The sequence below is a fragment of the Clinocottus analis genome, unplaced genomic scaffold (genome assembly GCF_023055335.1).
Source record: "Clinocottus analis isolate CAN_PGR_092001 unplaced genomic scaffold, fCliAna1.0.p SCAF_7, whole genome shotgun sequence".
In the NCBI taxonomy this organism is placed as follows: Eukaryota; Metazoa; Chordata; class Actinopteri; order Perciformes; family Cottidae; genus Clinocottus; species Clinocottus analis.
The window spans coordinates 8,234,312-8,254,122 of NW_027176229.1; the positions used below are offsets into that span (position 1 = coordinate 8,234,312).

The window sequence follows — 19,811 nt, forward strand, 5'->3', positions numbered from 1 at the left end:
TAAAGCATTTTTCTTGTTGATTACTTTTGTAATTGTCATGTATAGCTCAGAGCCTTATTTGGACAACATATAAAGCAGTCAGCATTTAGATGAAACATGGGTCTTGTTTTCTTTTTCAAGTTCTTAAATGTGCTGTATTGTCGTGCATTTTGATTGGCAGCTATGACATTCAACAATGTGTTGCCTGATAAGATTTAAAAGCAGCCAAAGAGCATTATATAGTTAGAGCTCTGTTTGATGTTTAAGCACTTCACAAACAGAACACACACAGGTTGGATGACGACTACGACAAATACAATGTCTTTACGATGTGGGACAGTTCAGTCTGCAGTTTCATCCTTCTTAAGTGCAGCTCACACCCTGAAGTCAAAGTATAAATACACACTCAAACAACACACCCTCTGTGTCAATAAGTCAAATCCTTACAGTAAATGTGAGTGAAACTGAAGGGCAAAGACATCAAAGGGAAAGTACTAAGCTACAATATTAAAAGGTTCGTTTTGCAAGTTCACAGCCATATCCATCTGATGTGATCATGAAGAACCTCTTGATGAAGCGAGTACTTTGAGTTGCTTTCTCTCCTGGTGTATTTCAGCTTCACCAAGAAGCAGAAAAACAATTCACCAGGCAAAGGTCACAAGGTCACTTAATGCCACACCACCATTGATTGAATCTTTAAATACAGTTTGGTGATCTCAGTCAGCAGAACGAAGCAAATGAAAAGTAATTATTGTCCAAAATGGCAATATGTTAGTCAATCACTGACAAGACTTGTTTGCTTCTTACAATGCGTTTAAAAAATATATATATGTTGGGAAGAAAACAGTTAACTACACTTGGCAACCAAACAACCTCTTCAGTATATTGGTATAGTGCCGACATCAGCAACTTGATAATTGAGCTTTCACGTTTCATCGATCTGACAAATAACAAGGGACTCTGGTGTATTCAGAGATATTGCTTAACGCTCATTTCCACACCGAGACCCAAACAGGCCAGGCTCACACTCTTTCATGGCATCTAGTGGACACAAGTGGTCAAAGCAATTCCATAACCATCCAAAAATCCACTATGAATGTTCACAAACATTAGGGTAAAAATGGTCAATTAATTACTTTAAATGAGATGTGACAAGAGCATTCTTTACAAATTATACTTAAAAGAATAGAGTTAAATTAAAACCTTTAAACAAGAATAATGAAATAGCATTTAATGTCTGAATTGTTTTCCCCTCCGTCAGCTTCTTCACATGAGAAACAAGGTCCTGCACGAAAACACAACTTCCCGCTAAAGATGGAACAGTCTTGGTCATTTGATGCAATACATCTATATTTCTGCTTTTGACCTTCCTCTTCACACTGGTCTGAAGTGGACAAGCCTCTGTAGGAAAAACGTAATGTCATATACTTCTATGTAGCAATCAGAGATCAGCAGTGTGTGTGTATGATATATATATATATATATATATATATATATATATATATATATATATATATATATATATATACACTCCAGAGCATTTAAATAGCTGTACACTATTTGGAATAAAGCAGTCGTCATTAGTGACACCATATCTGATGTATGCAAGGTTTATATATCATAACTTGTCCTGTATTTAATGTGTAAAACTCCTTTCTTGTACTTGACTATGAAAAGTACATTACAATAACAAAAGCTTTTTTTTTTTGTATATCTGGAAGTAGTAGCCTGAGGTGACGGTTGAATTGTCGAACCGACTCAGATGAAACTTTAAAAAGCTCAAGGAAAACATAAACGGCTCAACATAATTTATTTTCATTTTATGTTAAAATGTACAGAGTTCTTTGAAAGTACTTGCTAAGAAAGAAAGAAAAAAAAAACAATAAATGGAAATACATACAGGGACAGAGTAGAGAGTTGAAGCCGCTGAGCGCAATCCAACCATCACTGTGTGCCCAGCTGTCACTCCTCTCTTTATTTTGCGCTCTTAGCATACAACGCAACATGTACAATTACAAAGGATACAAAAAGGGAAGCGATATAAACAGACAGAAATATACTGAGCTCCTTTTTACATGCCTCTTAATGTAAGGAAGTCATCCTATACACACACAAGTAAAAAAAGAAAAGAATGCCAAGTGACCTTTAGATATTTGTAGTCCTTTTTGTTTAAAATAGCATTAATATAACTACACAAAGATAGAAAAACTCTAGAGATGAGATGGAATGGAGAGGTTAAAGGCATCTTAAAGTCACTAAAAGTGAGTGGTAATTTTTTTAAATTTTGAATTTCTTAGTAATTATTACCCAAGAGGCGAGCTAAAAAATATGTATTGTTTTTTTTTCCTGAAACAGAAGTGAAAAAAATGACAGTACCAATATCAATGTCAGAGTTTCCTTTTATATTATAGAAAAAACATTTTCTCTACAATAGGTTTTTCTAAAGTCAAAAAGAGTCAGCTTGTGTCATAAAAGAAAGCTGCCCAGTCTGATAAAATTCAGAAACAAACAAAACAAACATAAGTACAGAACAGAACAATACACACAAATAAAGTATGCAATGTCAGGTCTGTAAGAAAATGAAACTCCTCTTTTGACTTTGAATACTGGTACATGGAGCAACAAGGTCAACAAGGTCAACTGCTTCACACCTGCCAGTTGAACACCACAACCAACAGAACCTCGAACACTTTCTCACCTTCGACCCTGCTTTATATGAGTGTGCCTCTGTGTGAGGGCCAAACCATGCACTAGATCAGGCATTTAGGCACGCCTTTTTTAAAGGCTAATTGTCTACTGCCATATTTCTAGCCAATGGAAGTGCAGAATTTTGCAGAAAGTAAAAGGAGGAAATACAGTTTTAACAGAATACACCATTCAAAAGGAGACTCCTGGACCTCGTTCGGCCACTAACACTTAAGTAAGAGAGGTCAGCTATAGTTAACCAACTTTCCTTAAAAGCAGTTCAATGGAAATGGCACCGTTTGTTCTGCATTCCCTAAACTGCTATAAAAAAATTAAATAATTAAAAAAAAGGCTGACATAGTACACCGTCTGTCAGTGGAGTGTGGACAAGAACAGCTTAATGTTGGACTTTCCTGAGCTAGCCACCATTTGGCGATAGCTAGCCAGCGTCTGTGTGTGTTTGTAGGTGTGTGCGCTTGTGTTTGGGAAGTACCAGAATATTTACATCGAAACGTTTTCAGAGTGGCGGCGAACTGGAAAATAATGCTACTCGTGTCATTTATGGACATTTAATAGACAGCAACGGGCTCGTCTCTTCTGTGTCTTTGCTGTTTTTGGTTCAACGTCCCTCCGGGAAGACAGAGACTCTGGAAACAGCTCGAGGCCCCGCTCCTACTCTTCTCTGGAACTAGGTGTTTGTGTATTTCTGAGAGAGCAAGAGGGTGTTATCACCATTTCAGAATGCCACACATATAAAGACCAAAGCATATAAGAGGTCGGACTGCACACAAGTATTTAAAAAAAACAATTAACAAAAACAACAACAAAAATAAGATTTAACATTATGTTTAACAAAACAAAAGTCCGCCTACAATTTCATTGTCTCTTTTTTCAAGGTAAGGCTTCCTATATCAATTAAAAGATTGTGTGCATGGTTGGATATATTCAGGTAACCACTGTTTTTCATTCGCAGTCTGACAAAGCAAGGTACTCCTGTATTGTCCTTCTCTGTGCGTCTTTCTCATCATTCTGGTCCCCTCCTCTCCCCGTGCACATCATGAGGAGAAGGCGCCTCCCGAGGCCTGTGTAAAGTCACATGACAGGGGACTGCGTTGGCCTGGCCGGAAGCAGCAGGGCACGCAGAGGTCCATGGACACACCCTCGACCCGGAGCCCCACTTGTTCCCATACACAACCAGCTGGGTGGGGAGGGGAAACAAGCCCAAATTTTCCACAAAAAAAAGGGACAAAATGACAACACAGAAAAACAGGACACCCAAAGAGCCTCTCCATCTCCAATCACCTACTCTGCCGTGCGCCTGCCGCAGCACTGGAGAGGGTGAACAGGAGTAATGGACATTTAGAGTACAGCGAGTATCAGCTCTGGCCTCATGTCTCCTTTCTCAGTTCTTGGCTGCTCATCTGCTCATGTAAGGTGACTGTTTGGGGACACCAGCATAGCTGTGATGGGAGGGGCCAGTGTACATCATGTTGCCATGGTGATTGGGCTGCATAGGCTGCTGCGGGTAACCCTGCCCTCCCATCATGCCCATCTGCATCTGCATGGGGTACTGAGCTGGCTGATTCATGTAAGGGGGATTGCCGTGATAACCACTGTTCATCATGGGTTGGGGCATTCTGTAGCCGGCCGACATGGCATTGAGGGGCATGTTCATGGAATTGTACGGCGCTGGCGTGGGCATTAGGTTTGGCATCATACCGCGCTGCACGGCCAAGGTGCGCGGCGTGCCCTGCATGGCCACGGCTCCTGAGCTGCGGCCATAGAGCTGCTGCTGGTGCGGGGCCGGGGCCAGCTGCTGAGTGGCTTTGGACCGGATGGAAATGTGGCCTTTGACTGTAGCCATCTGGCCCTGGAGCCGCTGTGTGTGCGGCGGGGGTCCCAGACCGATGTTGGTGGTGGGCATGTTGCATTGTAGCTGCAGGGAGCCCAGGTTCATGGAGCCAGAGCTAAGGTTTGGAGGTGGAGTCATAGTGGGCTGGCCCTGAGGTGAAGGAGCCAGCCCGGGGTTGGAGAGCGAAACGCTGGTGGCGTAGGAGGTGACGGAGGCTGAGTGAGAATAGGGCATGGCGTGGGGGTCCATGATGGTGTTGGTGAGCTGCTGGAGTTTGGCCAGGCTGAAGGTGGCTGAGGGCTGAGGGTAGCCCCCCGTGCCAAAGTCCTGACCCATGCGCTCGTACAGGGAGCGGCCCCCTCCTCCGCCTCCACTCTCTGGGATCTCCATTATCATGGGTGTGGAAGCAAAGCCATTGCCCATGCTACACTGGGACAGGGCCTGCTGCTGCTGCTGCTGCTGCTGTTGCTGCTGCTGTTGTTGCTGCTGCTGCTGTTGCTGTTGCTGCTGTTGCTGTTGTTGTTGCGTTGATGGTGGCGGTTGAGGGTTGGGCGCTTGTTGCTGCTGAGGACCCTTTTTTTGGGGCTGCTGCTGCTGGTTGGTGCTGGGAGGCCTCTCGATGACGCCACAGCTCTGAGGAGACTTAATGCCACAATTGGGGGTGCTGGACGGGGGTGGGGGTGGCTGGGGTAGAGCACTGCCTACATTACTGGCACCTGGTCCACTGTTGGGTCCTGTTTGCTGGATGAGGCTACAGCTGCCCATCCCTAGTTGCGACGCTCCCGTTCCCGTGGAGGATGTGAGGCTGGAGGCTGGCACAAAAGAGCAGCTGTTAGACTGGGAGGACGGGGTGGCCGAGCTTGAAGAAGAGGAGGCTGACGACGAGGACGCCGTTGTAGCTCCCGCAACTACGGCAGCTGACATTGCCCCTCCGTTCCCCCCATTACCTGTTCCGTTACCCCCTCCGCCCATTGTGGAGTCATAGCTGCTGGGGTTATCGTAGTTCTCCGTCGTGCTCTCTATGCTGCCGAGGTCACTGAAGCCGCTGTCCACCACCTGCTGCGAGTGATCTGAAACAGACGGTACGTCCATCATTGGCGACGTCTCCATGTTCTGCTGGGAGGGGGCGGAAAGAGAACTGGCATGTTCCGGCGTGATCTGGGTGTACCCCCCTCCAGCTGCTCCAACGCTTCCCCCTGCTCCAGTGGGACCAGGCGTCCCTCCCCTCTGCCCTGCTGGTGTTGTGTCCATGATGCCCGAGGGCAACCCCGGACTGTTCACAGAGCGCACAGATTGACTGGGTAGTGGCGGTACTGGGGGATTTGGAAGGGGGCTGCTGTGTTGGGAGGCCCCGCAGTCCTCCACCAAGGCCAGAGCCTCGTCCTCAGCCTCCCCCGTGTGACTGTAACTCTGCAGGGTCCGACAGGCAGCGAGGGTCTCCTCGCAGTCCTGGTAGGCCCCGTGGTGTGGCTGGGGTTCAGTTTCTTCGTCCTGGGCTTCCCCCTGTGTCAGGGACTGGACGGCCTGCATCGTCTCCAGGTCCAGCTCATTGGAGTGGTGATGGGGGTGGTGTGGGTGATGGTGGCCCAGCTCCTCTTTGAAGTCGGAGTGCTGGTGAGGATGGGAGTGTGGATGCGTGTGCTGGGGTTCCATCAACAGCGTGACGTCCTTGTCGTCCTGGTGTAGAGACTGGAGCTCCATGGGCTCAGAGGGAACAGACATGGCTGTAACAGTTTCCACTGCCGCAGCTGCCGCAGCAGACTCCTCCTGCTCTCTGCGCCGCCTCTCCTCCTGCTGCGGGTCGGCTGAGGAGGGCCGACACTTGGCCCCCTGTACCTCCTCCTCAGCTTCCTCCTCCTCCTCTTCTTCTTCCTCCTCCTCCTCCTGCTTGCTGACATAATCTCGCGCCACGCTGTTCTCCGTGTCTAAAAAAGCTTCTCCGCCTTGGGGTTCTTCTTTGACCGGAGGAGAGCTTGCACGGGAGGCAGGCTCCTCCTCCTCGTCTTCCTCGTCTTCCTCATCATCTTCTTCAGAGTCCTGGCTTTTTCTTTTCTTACTGCTGCTGTTGCTGCCGTTGCTCTTGTCCTCCAAGTGTCCGTCACCTTCATCATCTGCATCATGGTCTTCACTGCGCCTGCTTCCTGGTGTAACTGCTGCTCGCCTGTTGACACTTCCGCCACCACTGCCCATGCTGCCACATTCCTCTTCCTCCCGCTCCTCATCGTCATCGTCTTCTTCCCTGTCACCCATATCTGGGTCCTGAGGCCGGGACTGTGGGGCCCGGGGCCCTGAGGTGGAAGACGAGGACGAAGGGGACAGCAAGGTACGAGACGGTGGACGGCTGGGTTTATCTTCCTCCCAGGTTCTTTCAGCCTCTTCCTCCTCCTCTTCCTCTGGCTCAGAGGTGGGAGGTGGTTTGGGAGCAGGCTGTGGTGGTGGGTGGAGGGCACGGTTCTTGGGCGGTCTTCCTCTTGGCCGCTTGGGCACCTTCTGCTCAACAGGTTTAGGGTGATAGTCATCATCTTCATCAGAGTCTTTCCGTTTGGTGTCTCTGACGGTGTTGGTTCTGCAGCCTCGCTTGCTGATATGGTCATCTGTCTGGAGCAGCTGGGGATCCTTGTCCAGCTGCTGCTCCAACTGCCTTTGTCTTTCCTGCTCTTGCCTCTCTGCTTCCTCCTGGGCCCGCTGCAGGTACCAGCTCCGGGGCTTGCGGCCAGGCTTCATCTTGATTTTGGGGGGTGGCGGATCCCCACCTTGGGCATCTGCGGCTGCACCACCACCAGGTGGTTTTCCAGGTCCTCGTTTCTTCCAATGCAATGGTTTGCGGCTCTTTCCCTTGGGCCAGCCTTTCTTTTTCTTGACTGGGACTTCAGGGTTGGCGGCTATGGTCTCTAATGGCGTTGCTGGCAGAGCGGCCACAGGCTTCAGCATAGGTGTTAACTCTGAAATGGGGCAATAAGATAAGACAGTGTTAAATAAAGTTGCACACATAAGTCTGTACATAAACAAAACAATCATCACTGAATCCTGCCAAGGTTTAAAAAAAACTGCTCACCGTCTTCCTCTGAATCCGTGAGGTTGGAGTGCCGGCCCCTTTTCGGTGCTGGGTCAGACAACCTCATGACGGAGCGGGCTGGTGGGTAGCGGTGCAGTGGGTGGCCCAGTGGCGTCTCCTCCTCCAGCCTGGGCATAGGCCTCTCTGAGTCTGAGTCGACAAAAGGCTCATCCAACACCTCTGTGGTTTCAGAGATGGTCTCTGTCACCACGCTGCTGTGAGGGTGGCTGCGCTGACGAAAGCGACGCTTCCTCAGTGGCTTCTAGGTAGAAACAGGACAGGTTATTAGGTGTTCCTGACCCAGACGACCTCAGATCAAGAAGACTAATGTAAAAGGCATGGCCACGAATCCAGTTCTCAATACAACTGAATGCGAATTTATTTAGATTTTGTGAACTATTTAATTAGACAATGAATAAATCTTAGTCTTCATTAGGGCTGCAACTAACGATTATTTTAATAATCGATTAATCGGTCGATTATTTTTTCGATTAATCGGATAAAAAATAATAATTTTAAAGCATTAATTTGTAACCTTTTATTACAAAAACAGAGCTAACAGTGCAAATTGACAATGCAACAAATCTTAGCAATAAAGAATTTATGAAAAAAATAAAGAAAACAGAAAACTTAACAGGATTGGTCAGAACTTGTTCTCTACACTCACAGACATGCGCGCACACACACACACACACACACACACACACACACACACACACACACACACACACACACACACACACGCACACTCACTCACAGACATGCAGACACACACACTCACAGACACACACGCACACACTGAGAACTCAGAGAACAAGAGATGATATTCCAGAAGTAAACACTCAATGTATCAACGGATAACTTACATACTGCACTTTATCTACACAAAGGTTGTTCATTAGATATTGAACTACAAATCCCAGCAGCACTCCCTCTGCATAAAGCCACATTATATCAGACTGTTGAACACAGGTCTGCGTTCTGCACCTCAGAGGAGATATTTACTCGTTTCTTCTCTTGAAGCCTCCGCGGTATTTTAAAACGAAGACGTTATCTAACCCAACAGCGCAAACACGGAGAATGAATGACTAGCTAGCGAGCTAACGACAACGGTTAGCCTAGCTGTTGAGTTATTGTACACGCAACGCGACTATGCAGCGACATACGAGAAGGTACAGCGCGCTGCAGAAGCTCCTGGACCTTCTATCTGCTGCGCTCTGCTCAACTGTTTTGTTCAATACTCAAACATCTCCGCCACTTATTGAGTGGCGTAATAATCGCGCGACATAACGAATCAATAATGAAATTTGTTGCCAACTTTTTTAATAATCGATTTTTATCGATTTTTATCGATTTTCTCGATTCGTTATTGCAGCCCTAGTCTTCACGGTTTCTTACCTTGCATTTAAGCCCCAGGGCAGGCTTTGTGAGGATGGGTGGGGAGCATGCCCTCCTCTCATCATCTTCGTCGTCGTCGTCCTCCTCCTCTTCACTGCTTTCACTGAAGCAGCTCTTTCTCACAAGAAGAGACTCATTTAACCTGGAAACCATAGGAATCTGTGCCAGCCCTTCCCCAGTCCCTTCCATCGATCTGGGCTTAGGGCCTCTCTTTTTCCTTGGTGGGCGCCCTCTTCGTGTGGGAGTTATGGAGGGGTGTCTGGCCATGTCCAGTGAGTGAAAGGCTGTGGATTCTGCTTGTCTGTCCAGAGAGAAAAGAGAGGGGGGGCCGATGGCAGAGCCTGTGGTTTTTCCTCCCTTTGTTCTCTCCTCGTCTTCTTCATCCTCGTCCTCCACTGGGCGGATCTTCGGTGGCCGTCCCACTCGTGCGCCGTCTTTCACTTTGCCCCAAGGCCAGTTTTTGGGTGGGCGCCCCCGTGGTCTGCGTTCTCCATTTGTTGGGGGAGGAGGGCGTGTTGGCTGTGGGACGGTGGGTGGACAGCGAATGGTGGCGGGAGTTGGAGAACTTTGGCTAATTGGAAACCCCAGGAAGCACTTTCTTTCCTCTTCTTCCTCCTCCTCATCATCCTCGTCGTCCTCATCATCCCTCTTCTTTCCTTGGCGCATGTGCCAGGACATTGGTGGGACCTTGTGACTTGGTTTGATCTATTAACAGATAAAGTCAAAGAAAATAATTCATTAATCAATAAGCAACATTGACATCAATCTGTTCTACTTTGAGCAAACACAAATTTAACGCAATTACCTCCTTGTGTTTGTGTTCCTCTGGTTCATCCTCCTCATCATCGTCGTCGTCATCGGAGACCACTGTGTTGGTCACGATGACGGGAGTCCAGCGGAGACACTCGGGGTCGACATCCAGCTGCCGGGGCCGAGCCTTGAGACGAGTCATGTGGTTGGACACCAGCTTCTCTCTACGCACCAGGACCAGCCTGACAAACCCACGGCCAAAAGAAACAACAGCGTTAGAACTCGGCAAGCACGTTTTTTTAAAAGGTTTTAGGAAAATCTGGATGTGTATGTCAGTATATCAATATATCTGTGAGTATATAGTATGTCTGTGTGCATTCACACCTATGTGTTTGTTAGCTCACGACGCCCACACAGTGTTGTGTAAGTGTGTGTGTGTGTGTGTGTGTGTGTGTATATATGCAGATGGACTGTCAAGAGTATTAGGATGAATATGTGTACTTACACTAGGAGGCGTACTTACACCAAAGCTTAAAAATGTTGCCGTTTGGTAACATTTTGTCAAATTCTTTTCCGGTGCTGCCACTTACTTTGTCCTCAGTAAGTTAATGCCTTCCATTTCTCACTGCACCATAGTAAATTATATAATATCCTAATACAGAATAAATAATACAAATAAAATAACAAGGCAAGCTAAATGAAAATAATGTTTGCCTTCATCTTCTTCTAACAGTGCAATCTGCAGGAACTTTGTGGGACTACAGTGAGAACCACTGGAGTGCATCATTGACCCATTTAAGATGGTTCTAAATAATGTAAAGCGTTTCCGAATGTGTCCCAGTCCCGTCTCTGACCTGTCTCCTCGCTGATCCAGCATGCTGAGACTGTGCAGGGTTGTGGTGATGTCCTGCGGGCAGATCCCGGTCAGCTTGCTTAGTTGTCGTATGGTGATCTGCCGATCGCGGACGTCATGGAGGCACTCCAGCACCACACTGCGCCAGTAGGCCATGTAGGATAGTCGACCGAGGTCGGACAGAGGCTTCTCTGGAGATCCTGGCTGGCCCTCGCGCTTGGACAATAAGTAGCCTAGAAAGAGAGACATCTTGAGCCAAAAAGGACATCTCCCACAGTCTTTGTCTATTATTCAATTTGGTAATTTTGTCGATACATTTCCTGGTTATTAGTGTTGTCACTTTGCGCATGTTTTTGTTTGAAGCTGGAGCCCTTACTGAAGTCAATGAGAAAGCGCCCATAGCCCCTGCGTTGGTACTGTGGAAGAATCATGATGCATGACACGTTGTATTTCTGTTGACAGTGCTTCTCCTGGAGAAGAGGGAAAGAAGCAGACACATTCAACCATTAGAAAAATAAATATATATATATATAAAAAATGGAAACTACATCACAGAGCATGTGTGGGTGTACAGCAGGGTGTTGATGGTGCTGCGTCCGCTCACTAACTGCTGTGTTTTGGCAGCGAGGCGGCATGTTAATAGGAGCACCTGCAGACGCTACAGAGAGGCAATGGAGCTCACAGCACCCAGTGTTTATCTGGGACACATTTGAGCATTCGTATGTTGGTATCAATGCACCTGTGTGGGGTGATGCCAGATCATTTCAATTTCATTTGAATATTTTCATCACCACATTTTAGTTCTGCAGGGGTGGTTGTAATGTGTGCGTGCATATATATATATGCACGCACACATTTTTATATATATATATATATATATATATATATATATATATGCATGCGTTTGTATTTCTTGATATGTTTGTACTTTGAACTTTGCTGAGAGAGAGGATGTGGGTAAAAGGCACTGAAATTCAACGAAAGCATATGGTTGGGAGCATGGCCATACCTTGGAGAAGTAGCCAACAAGGTGGCAACCTTTGCTGTCGTTCTGGGTCAGGACGTAGAAAAGGAAGGGCTCCACGTCATAGTAGAGGGTCTTGTGGTCCAGGAACAGCTTGGCCAGCAGACACAGGTTCTGACAGTAGATTGTGCTCACATTCCCATCAACCTGTTGTGGGATTAGAGAAGAAACACATCAGTACAACACAATGACCGACCGTTTCCTAAAAGACTGCCATTCATTGGCGGACACACTTCTGTCCAGAAGTAGATCCGCAAGCTGCCGTTAGCTGTGGAACAAAGTGAAGGTGAATGAAGTAGAAGTTAGTGTCAGGCAATGATCTCAGCCGTGTCTCTGGAGAGCCTGACTGACAGAGAGGGTGGAAGCGAGAAACAAGGAGATGCAAAGAGAAAAAGAAAGAAGGTGGTTCAGTTTGACAGCTCGCCAGTTATATCTGCTCTCCTCCGAGCAGGGATGGACTGCAGAGCAGGGAAACAGGAGCTGCAGTGGCCATGGCCAGCAGACAACGAGCCACTGAATTAATCTTCTGCTGCGCTACGAGACCCAGAAGAAGAGCTGAATTGTGCGTGGGTGATTAGAAATTCTTCTAATCATCATGGTTACATTCCCATATTACAAAAAATAAGAACAGTCCTCTTTGGTAGGCAGGGAGGTCAATCTATTACCGTTAGAAATTGGATGGAGCAACATGTTGTATATTTAAGACTCCTAAAGTTTTAATAAAAATGAGTGGGTCTCGGTAAAAAAAAGAAATTTTATAGAAAGCATTGAATACATTTTTGAGAAAGATTTGTTGGTTTATGCTGTCACTATACAGGATAATTGTGTAGAATACCAGGATTTGAGTTAGTATATTATGTGCAGAAGAAAAGCTGCATCGGTAAAGGATGTTGCCTTCACGTTGCTGTTGTATGTGGGTTCAACAGTCTCTCTCTGATACAGTGTCTTCCATATTCACACATTCTTCAGGTCGCTCTGTTCATCAACTATCAACCGTCACTCAGTCTGAACATTTCCTTACCTCATAAACAGAGACATCATCCTTCCTGTAGATCTCGTTAGCAGGGGGGTGGAACCAGTTACACTTCTTCATGTGCTGGTAGAGGATGCTGCGACTCTTCATGTAGCGCAGGCAGAACTCACACAAGTAGAGCTTGGGTAGCCTGGAAAGGGAAATAGGGAAAACAGTGGAAAAAAGAAAGGTGAGAAATGGGTGTAAAAAAAAGTTTTTTAATCCCAGTTCGATCTGAACTGAGTAGTCACTGATTGAAAAGTTATTCATCGATAGAAATTTTTATTGGCAACCGTTGCTGTGTTTCTTTTTCTTCCAATAGTTAATGAAATATCTTTACTGTTTTGGACTGTCGGTTAGACAAAAGAAGCAATATGGATAAACCAACTTGGGATTTTTTTTAATTTCTTCGACATTTGAGAAAATAATTGCCAGACTAAATCAGCGATTAAAAAAAGTATTTTTTTGAATGAACATAAAACTGCAATGCCTGAGAATTACGTGGAACCAAAACAGATTGTGAGAATATCAGAACACATTTTAGAAAATCAAAATCAGAATCATATTGCCTCCCTGGCTCTGGATGGTTACCTGCCAAAGTAGGTGGTACAGTAAACAACCTTTTAATTGAGCTCCATTATACCGGTGGCAATTGCTGTGCCTCCACACAGGATTGTGAACTAAGTAAATTATGCTGTTGTGCTTCATTAGGCTAATTAGCTTACCTGCTGTACTCCTGGGGATAGGGAGATGAATACCACGTCTGGATTTCAAACTTGCCGAATTCGATGACTGATGGACAGCGCATCTGAGGATCTGGTGGACCCGTCACCCCAACTTTCTGTTTTGGTGAGCAACAAAGAAGAAGAAAGGAAGGGAGGGCGAGACACGGAAGGTCAACTTTACTGCTGGAGCGATCAAAAGGGAAGTAGATGGATTACATGCCGGAGCCATCTTACACTAAGGCGTGAGAGGAAGGCAGCTTGAATATAATCAATGAAGTCTTCTTATTGCTTTGTGATTCTCAGAGATTACAAGCTTCTTGCTAGCGTGACAGTGGAGTTTTAAGTGGAGCTGCTGACAGTTTGCGCATCTCTGCCTGTCGTTTATGATGGTAATGTATTTTACTCCACGGCCCTTTTCGCACATCATTAGGGCTTACCACTCTGCCTGCCTGCATCAAACACTTAAACACAGCAGTGAATATTCCAGTGGGTTGGCGATTTAAATATGACTCCCCTGACACTGGCTAAACACCCGTTCTCTGGTCAATCCACTGCTGTGCTGCATACAAAGGGCTGTAAATGTAGTTAATTTACATTTCCTCTTCGTAACTACACTGGTGAGGTTAACCTAGCCATTAGAGATCAAGGTTCGCTCAAGATTCACTCCATCAAACATCAGCTGCTTTTTGACACCACCGTCTCTATGTGCCTGACATGACACATGGCAATCACGTTGTGCCTGCATGAGCAAGTCTGTGGTGACGACATTATACTTTAACAACCTTGTAGTGGTTGTCTGTCAATATTATCGTATTATTGGCATCTATTTGTTATTTAAAAAACAAACTTTTGATCCCCGCCGACTCCGACACTCATCATCCTGCTCTCCTCCATGTTCCCTGCACCTGAGGTAATTTATGCTTTTAATATGCCTGCTGAATCTGGAACAAGTTTAACGGTAGATCAATGTATTAATTTTGGGGGCAGCTGAGGGGGATGAGTAGTTGCCCCGTTACCACAAGGTAGCTGGTTCAATCCCAGTGCCCCCATAGTTCACACGTCGAAGTGTCTCTGAGCAAGACACCTAACCCCTGGTTGGGTTAAATGCAGAGAAGAATTTCTCCAAGGGGATTAGTAAAGTGCATGTTTCTTTCTAATACAATTAATCAATACAGCTGATTGACCTTTCCACCCACAAACCAGCCTACACCCGACATGTTTTACGACCTGGCTGTTGTTGACTCTGCTCTTTCTGACGGCATACTTTTCACCATTGACATCCAGCTCCCCCACCGCCAGTCATAACACCACGACTCATAATCCAGCTTGACAGCCTCCGTCATAGCATCAGAGGGCTCTCCCAGGCTCCCCTGCTCATGCTGCCTCACTCTATGATGTGGCCTCTTCAGGTCCTCCTTACCCTTTGTTCCACCTGATCATTCAACTTTTAAAAACATTTAATATTGTGTCTCTGTGTCTGTGTACCTGCAGTGCAAGCTCCTGGATGTGTCTGAACAACTCAATGTCTTTTTCTGTCAGGTTCTCGTGGCCGGGGAGTTTCTCATCTTCATCTCGCCAATCGCTGCCTTCCTGATTGTCTGGGGATAGAAAACACAGAGTTGACATTAATGAACACGTGTTGAGAAGCTCGCAGGATGGAGTGCCAAGAAGTGTGCTGATTGATTTGTATAAAAGGTGCTCCAGTCACACCGGGCAGACATTAAGGCATCTTATATATGGTAAACAGTTTCTAGACAACTCATTCTTAAATAGGGGGTATTTTGCTAATTGAACATTAGGAATGGGGCTAAAGATGAAAATGCAGGTCCAACATTGCTCTTTTGTTACTACACTTTACTAAGCAATGCAACTGGAGTTGCTCAAAAACTTTGTCTCACTTTGTTTAGGCTTCCAGGTTAACCAGTAAAGGTGGACATACTACCCACTGTGCATGTTTGTCAAAGAGAAAAATTAATCATAGGTGGCTATATCATAAAAGCCATATCTCCACAGATGCATATATGTTTTCAATGATAAACCTACTGTACTGGTTGATGTGGCCTTTTATACAAATGTTGGGTAAACTGGTTTTGAATCATCTCTCGAGATTTGTCACAAAACTCATACGTTGTATAAACCTGCGTATCCAGTGACCAACATAATCTTCAAAGTGGGTCAAAACAGACGTTGGTGCCAGTGAAAATTGAAGTAAATGCTGCTAATGTGTCTGCTCTGTCACATGTATTCTCTTCTACTGAGCTGCACTCGGAGAGTTCAGTGGAAAGAGAACTGCAGGAGGCCACTTTATAGTACAAAGCAATTTCTTTTGATGCCTTAGCTACAATTGTTGAAGGAAGAAAAGAAGAAAAAAAAAATCAATGCTATACCATTTCACCATTGGTCTACAACATTAGGCCGTCGTACAGAGTCTGTTCATTAGAAAACCATCAAGCTGCAGGCCCCCAATTTAGTTTGATAAAAGTATTGGGAAAAGATGCATGAAGATACACTATGACTTTTAATGTCATGATGCTGCTAGCCCAATAAAGTGCAACTATAACCAATGTACGCTGTGGAAGTTTTTAAAGCTGTTGAAATTTAGAGCCTTTTTCTAATGTTTTTGCGATCGCGTCATTAACATCTTCCACTCCATGCGGACGCCGGCATTGTCTGCCAACTTTAACGTCCTTAAAAGCCTTTAGCAGGCTCAGCTTTAAAAGCTGGAGTGAATGAACTGGTATCATATGAAACTAGAACACTTCAAGAATCCAACCATGTCATTGTTGTCAGAAAAGAAGCTAAATAATGCTTTTTTGTGAAACAAAGATTGGTGGATGTATTTTCAAATTCCGAGCTTTGAGATCAGAATTAGAATCAGCTTTAATTTGAGATGATGTATTTACTTCTATGTGGCATTTGCTTTTGACCTGCCATCTCCTACTAAAGATCCCCTGTTTCCTCTAACAAAGACAAAAATAAATGGGTCTTTGGTTAAAAGGGATGGAGTGGAAAATCTTAATAATCCTGTTTCTGCTCTTCATTCACATATTTTATCACTTACAAATTACAAAGCGTTTTACAATTTTCTTGTCAAGGACAAGGACTAAATAAATGTAATTTGGCCGGTTTAAAATAACATTCAAAGCCGTCTATCTTGTACTTTTCTGAAATAATAATACTTATATAGATTGGTTGTTTTTTGGTAATCTGGACCATTTCAAATCTACTATCTTGCATTACCCAGAGATGAAATGAAAGTCATACTGCAATGGTCGAGAAGCTAATCCTTACCTCTATCATCTCCTTCTCCTTTGCGATTGGCTTTCTTTCGGATGCGGCACTGCTGTGAATAGTCCACTACTTCCTGCCGTGCCTTTCGTCCTTCAGGCGACGGAGTGAAGAACTTTGTGAGGGCGTCGATGAGGCCCTTGGTCTTGTTGTTGAAGCGCAGGCTGCCCTGTGACATGTCGTCGTCGTCCCGCATCGAGAAAAGCAGCCGGTCGTCACCAGGGTAACCCTCGCAGGATGAGCTGGAGGATGAGTTGGCTGAGGCCGAGCGCTTTCGCCGACCACGCCTGCCCAGCTTTTTAAAGGGCCGCCCCGGCCTGAGGAGATAGAGAGCGGTTCGTTTGAGACTCTGCTTATGGGACCACACACACATTTTTTAAATTTTTATATATAAAAAAATTAATCGCGATTAATCGCATGATTTTTCTGCGATTAATCGCATTATGCGCCAAATTCAACAACAAAGTAAAAAACTAGTGTCTTGCATGCTTTTATTTTTAAAGTAATGTTACCAGAACATATAACATCACTCTGAAGCAACAGCAAGTTAACATACATACAAATATAGTTTATAAATATATATATATTTTTTGAACAGGTACTGTTAAGTAGTAAGGGTCCCTGTGAGGGACAACCACTCTTTTTGTCAGTTTTTCTTCCTCAGTGAGAAAAGTCTAGTCTGTGTTGTCTTGAACATCTTGTGATGTGAGGAAAGTTCTCCTCTTTGAGAGAAGAGTAAAGATCCTGAAGTGATGCTGCTTTAAAGTGCTCTGCATGTATCAGATCGCGGGGTCGGGAGCTTTGCGCATACGCGATTAACTTTCAATCTGGACACGGAAGCTGGCGGTACATATAAAAGTTGTGTATTTGCACGCCAGTGAGCGCGTGTAAAGCGGCTTGCGGCTGGCAGCAGCAGCGCTGCTTGTTGAGAACAGAAGCTACAGAACAATATGAGCTTTACGTCAGACTCACTTCGTCACGCTGCCTGTCTGCTGAAGTCAGGCTGCGGCAGCGCGCGTGCATCAACATGAATCGCCTTTAAAGTGAAAGCAGTGTTGCCGTAATGCGTTCATGGCGTTTATCTTGTTTATTTATTTTTTGTGTTTGATTGACCTCATGCGGGCCGGACAGAGAGCCGTGAGACGCCCTGTCTGAACTACGGAGAGATTTAAAGTGACAAAAAAAAAAACATGCAGTTAACGCATGAGCAAATAATTAACGCCGTTAAATCATTGAAAAGTTAACGCGATATTAACACGCCCAGGCCTAATTAATATTAATATATATATATATATATATATATATATATATATATATATATATATATATATATATATATATATATATATATATATATATATGTGTGTATATACACACACACACACACACACATACATATATATATACACACACACACACACACACACACACACACACATACATACATATACACATACACACACACAAACAGGGTCTATATTGAAAATTTAGGTAATGATAAATTACATAGACACGAGAAGTGGCAATGAAAGAAAAAAGTAACTGTGAGCTCATTTCACATAGTAGGCTGTTAGCTTGTCAGCACTCGGGTGAAGCAGATACGTGACATCTTGCTCTCCGGCTTGGCTAACATTGAAGAAGACGGCAATAGCTGAAGGCGTTTCTCTACCTGTTCTTGGGCCGCCCCAGCGGTGCGCTGTAGCGCCGTTTGATTTGTGCTGCCTTTTCATGTAAAAGCTTCTTTCCCTTTTTCCTGGGTTGGCAGATTTGACAAATCCACATGCCTGGAGAGAAAGAGTGAAAGCGCAGGTTCACACACCCTGAGGTGGATTAGACAAGGCGGGCTTCAGTGCAGATACCAACATGCTCCGGAACGTATCGAATATATTAGCACTTAATGGTGGCGCATTAGGTGATTCATGAGAACTCAAGACATCATTTAGTGTGATTATAATGATCGTAAAGAGTGGTAATGTACGAGCTTTGGGTATTCTATCAGTTAAATTTAAGGGAGGCTGCAAAGAGGCAATGAAGAAGTAAGTGATGAGTTAAAGCAGCCGTCTACTTAGGAAAGAAGTCCTGTGCTTACCTTTTGGCATACGCGTGAGTGGAGGATCACAGCACTCCATGTGGAAGCCCCGGTCACAGGAGTCACAGAACAACATGTTGTCCTGTACGGTTAACACACACACACACACACACACACACACACTATTATTAACTCTTGAGATGCGTTTCAGACAAAGTGAGTCTCACTGACTTATTGCACATGTTAAATTAACATAAAGGCCTATTTTTTTTTATCAAATATGTGTCAGTCATGTCTAATAAGACGGATATGATGCACTTTGTTTGATGAAACATTTATTGGAGGCTCCAGTGCTCATTTTAATGGAACATTTTGATTCCACATATTCATGCATAAAAGTGCATTATCCTCATATAATATCATTATATTCAATTACAGTGAGTTTTCCTTGACAATATTCACCATGACTGGTTTAAGCAACTTCTTTGATTCCCTTTTATTCTTCGTCTTCAAAAGATGAATTTTATCAGTGCATCTTGGTACTATGTTGTGTATTTTGTTTCACTTTCAAACCTCTCAGCAAACAATTAAATAACATGTATTCTTCACTTGATAAGTAAGAGAAAAGAGTGAAATCATGCCGATGCCGACTAAAATAGCTCAATCCCAGGACAACAGATATGTCTATCAGCATCTCTATCTGGCACCGCAGCAGAGACGAGTGTTCACAGACACTGATAGGCAGCCAATCCGCAATATTCGCTCATCAACTCACCGCATTCTTCCCTTGATCCTGACAGCTGCTGCAAGTCTTGCATTCGATGCACTGCCACCATAGAGCCTTGACTCGCGCGGTGAGCTCTGGGGAGAACTTGAGACAGGACGGGTGGCCTGCAGGTAGAGAGACGCATACACAAACAAGTGTGTCAACGTCACACACTTTCTTTTGCCGCTGCTGACTGACAGACATGACCCACTTGCATCATTGTCGGAGAAGGAAGAAAAAAAGAGCTCCTTTTGGAATTGAAAAGGCCTCCCTGAATCAAACCTGGCTGCAAAGACTGTTCAAACATAAATGACAATCTGTCAAAGCGGTGCTTTTGCCGTTTGAAGAGTAGCAACCAAGATGGTCTTGTCTGGGACAGAAACCCACAGAGGAAA

General features: G+C 44.9%; 1 protein-coding gene across 3 annotated transcripts in view; it reads right to left on the minus strand.

Moving 5' to 3' along the window:
- Positions 1-1,772: 1,772 nt before the first annotated feature.
- kat6a (K(lysine) acetyltransferase 6A) overlaps positions 1,773-19,811 on the minus strand; it is a 31,093-nt gene continuing 13,054 nt past the window's right edge. For all 3 annotated transcript variants that reach the window (XM_068604537.1, XM_068604539.1, XM_068604538.1), the window contains exons 4-17: positions 19,426-19,541; positions 18,711-18,792; positions 18,291-18,405; positions 16,625-16,938; positions 14,819-14,931; positions 13,334-13,449; positions 12,618-12,759; positions 11,582-11,743; positions 10,949-11,042; positions 10,574-10,805; positions 9,775-9,961; positions 8,970-9,674; positions 7,572-7,833; positions 1,773-7,458 (exon numbers count right to left, since the gene is read on the minus strand). In XM_068604537.1, coding sequence (XP_068460638.1) covers positions 4,082-7,458; positions 7,572-7,833; positions 8,970-9,674; positions 9,775-9,961; positions 10,574-10,805; positions 10,949-11,042; positions 11,582-11,743; positions 12,618-12,759; positions 13,334-13,449; positions 14,819-14,931; positions 16,625-16,938; positions 18,291-18,405; positions 18,711-18,792; positions 19,426-19,541 — 6,017 coding nt within the window. In that variant the 3' untranslated portion in view covers positions 1,773-4,081. The remainder of the gene's footprint in view (positions 7,459-7,571; positions 7,834-8,969; positions 9,675-9,774; positions 9,962-10,573; positions 10,806-10,948; positions 11,043-11,581; positions 11,744-12,617; positions 12,760-13,333; positions 13,450-14,818; positions 14,932-16,624; positions 16,939-18,290; positions 18,406-18,710; positions 18,793-19,425; positions 19,542-19,811) is intronic.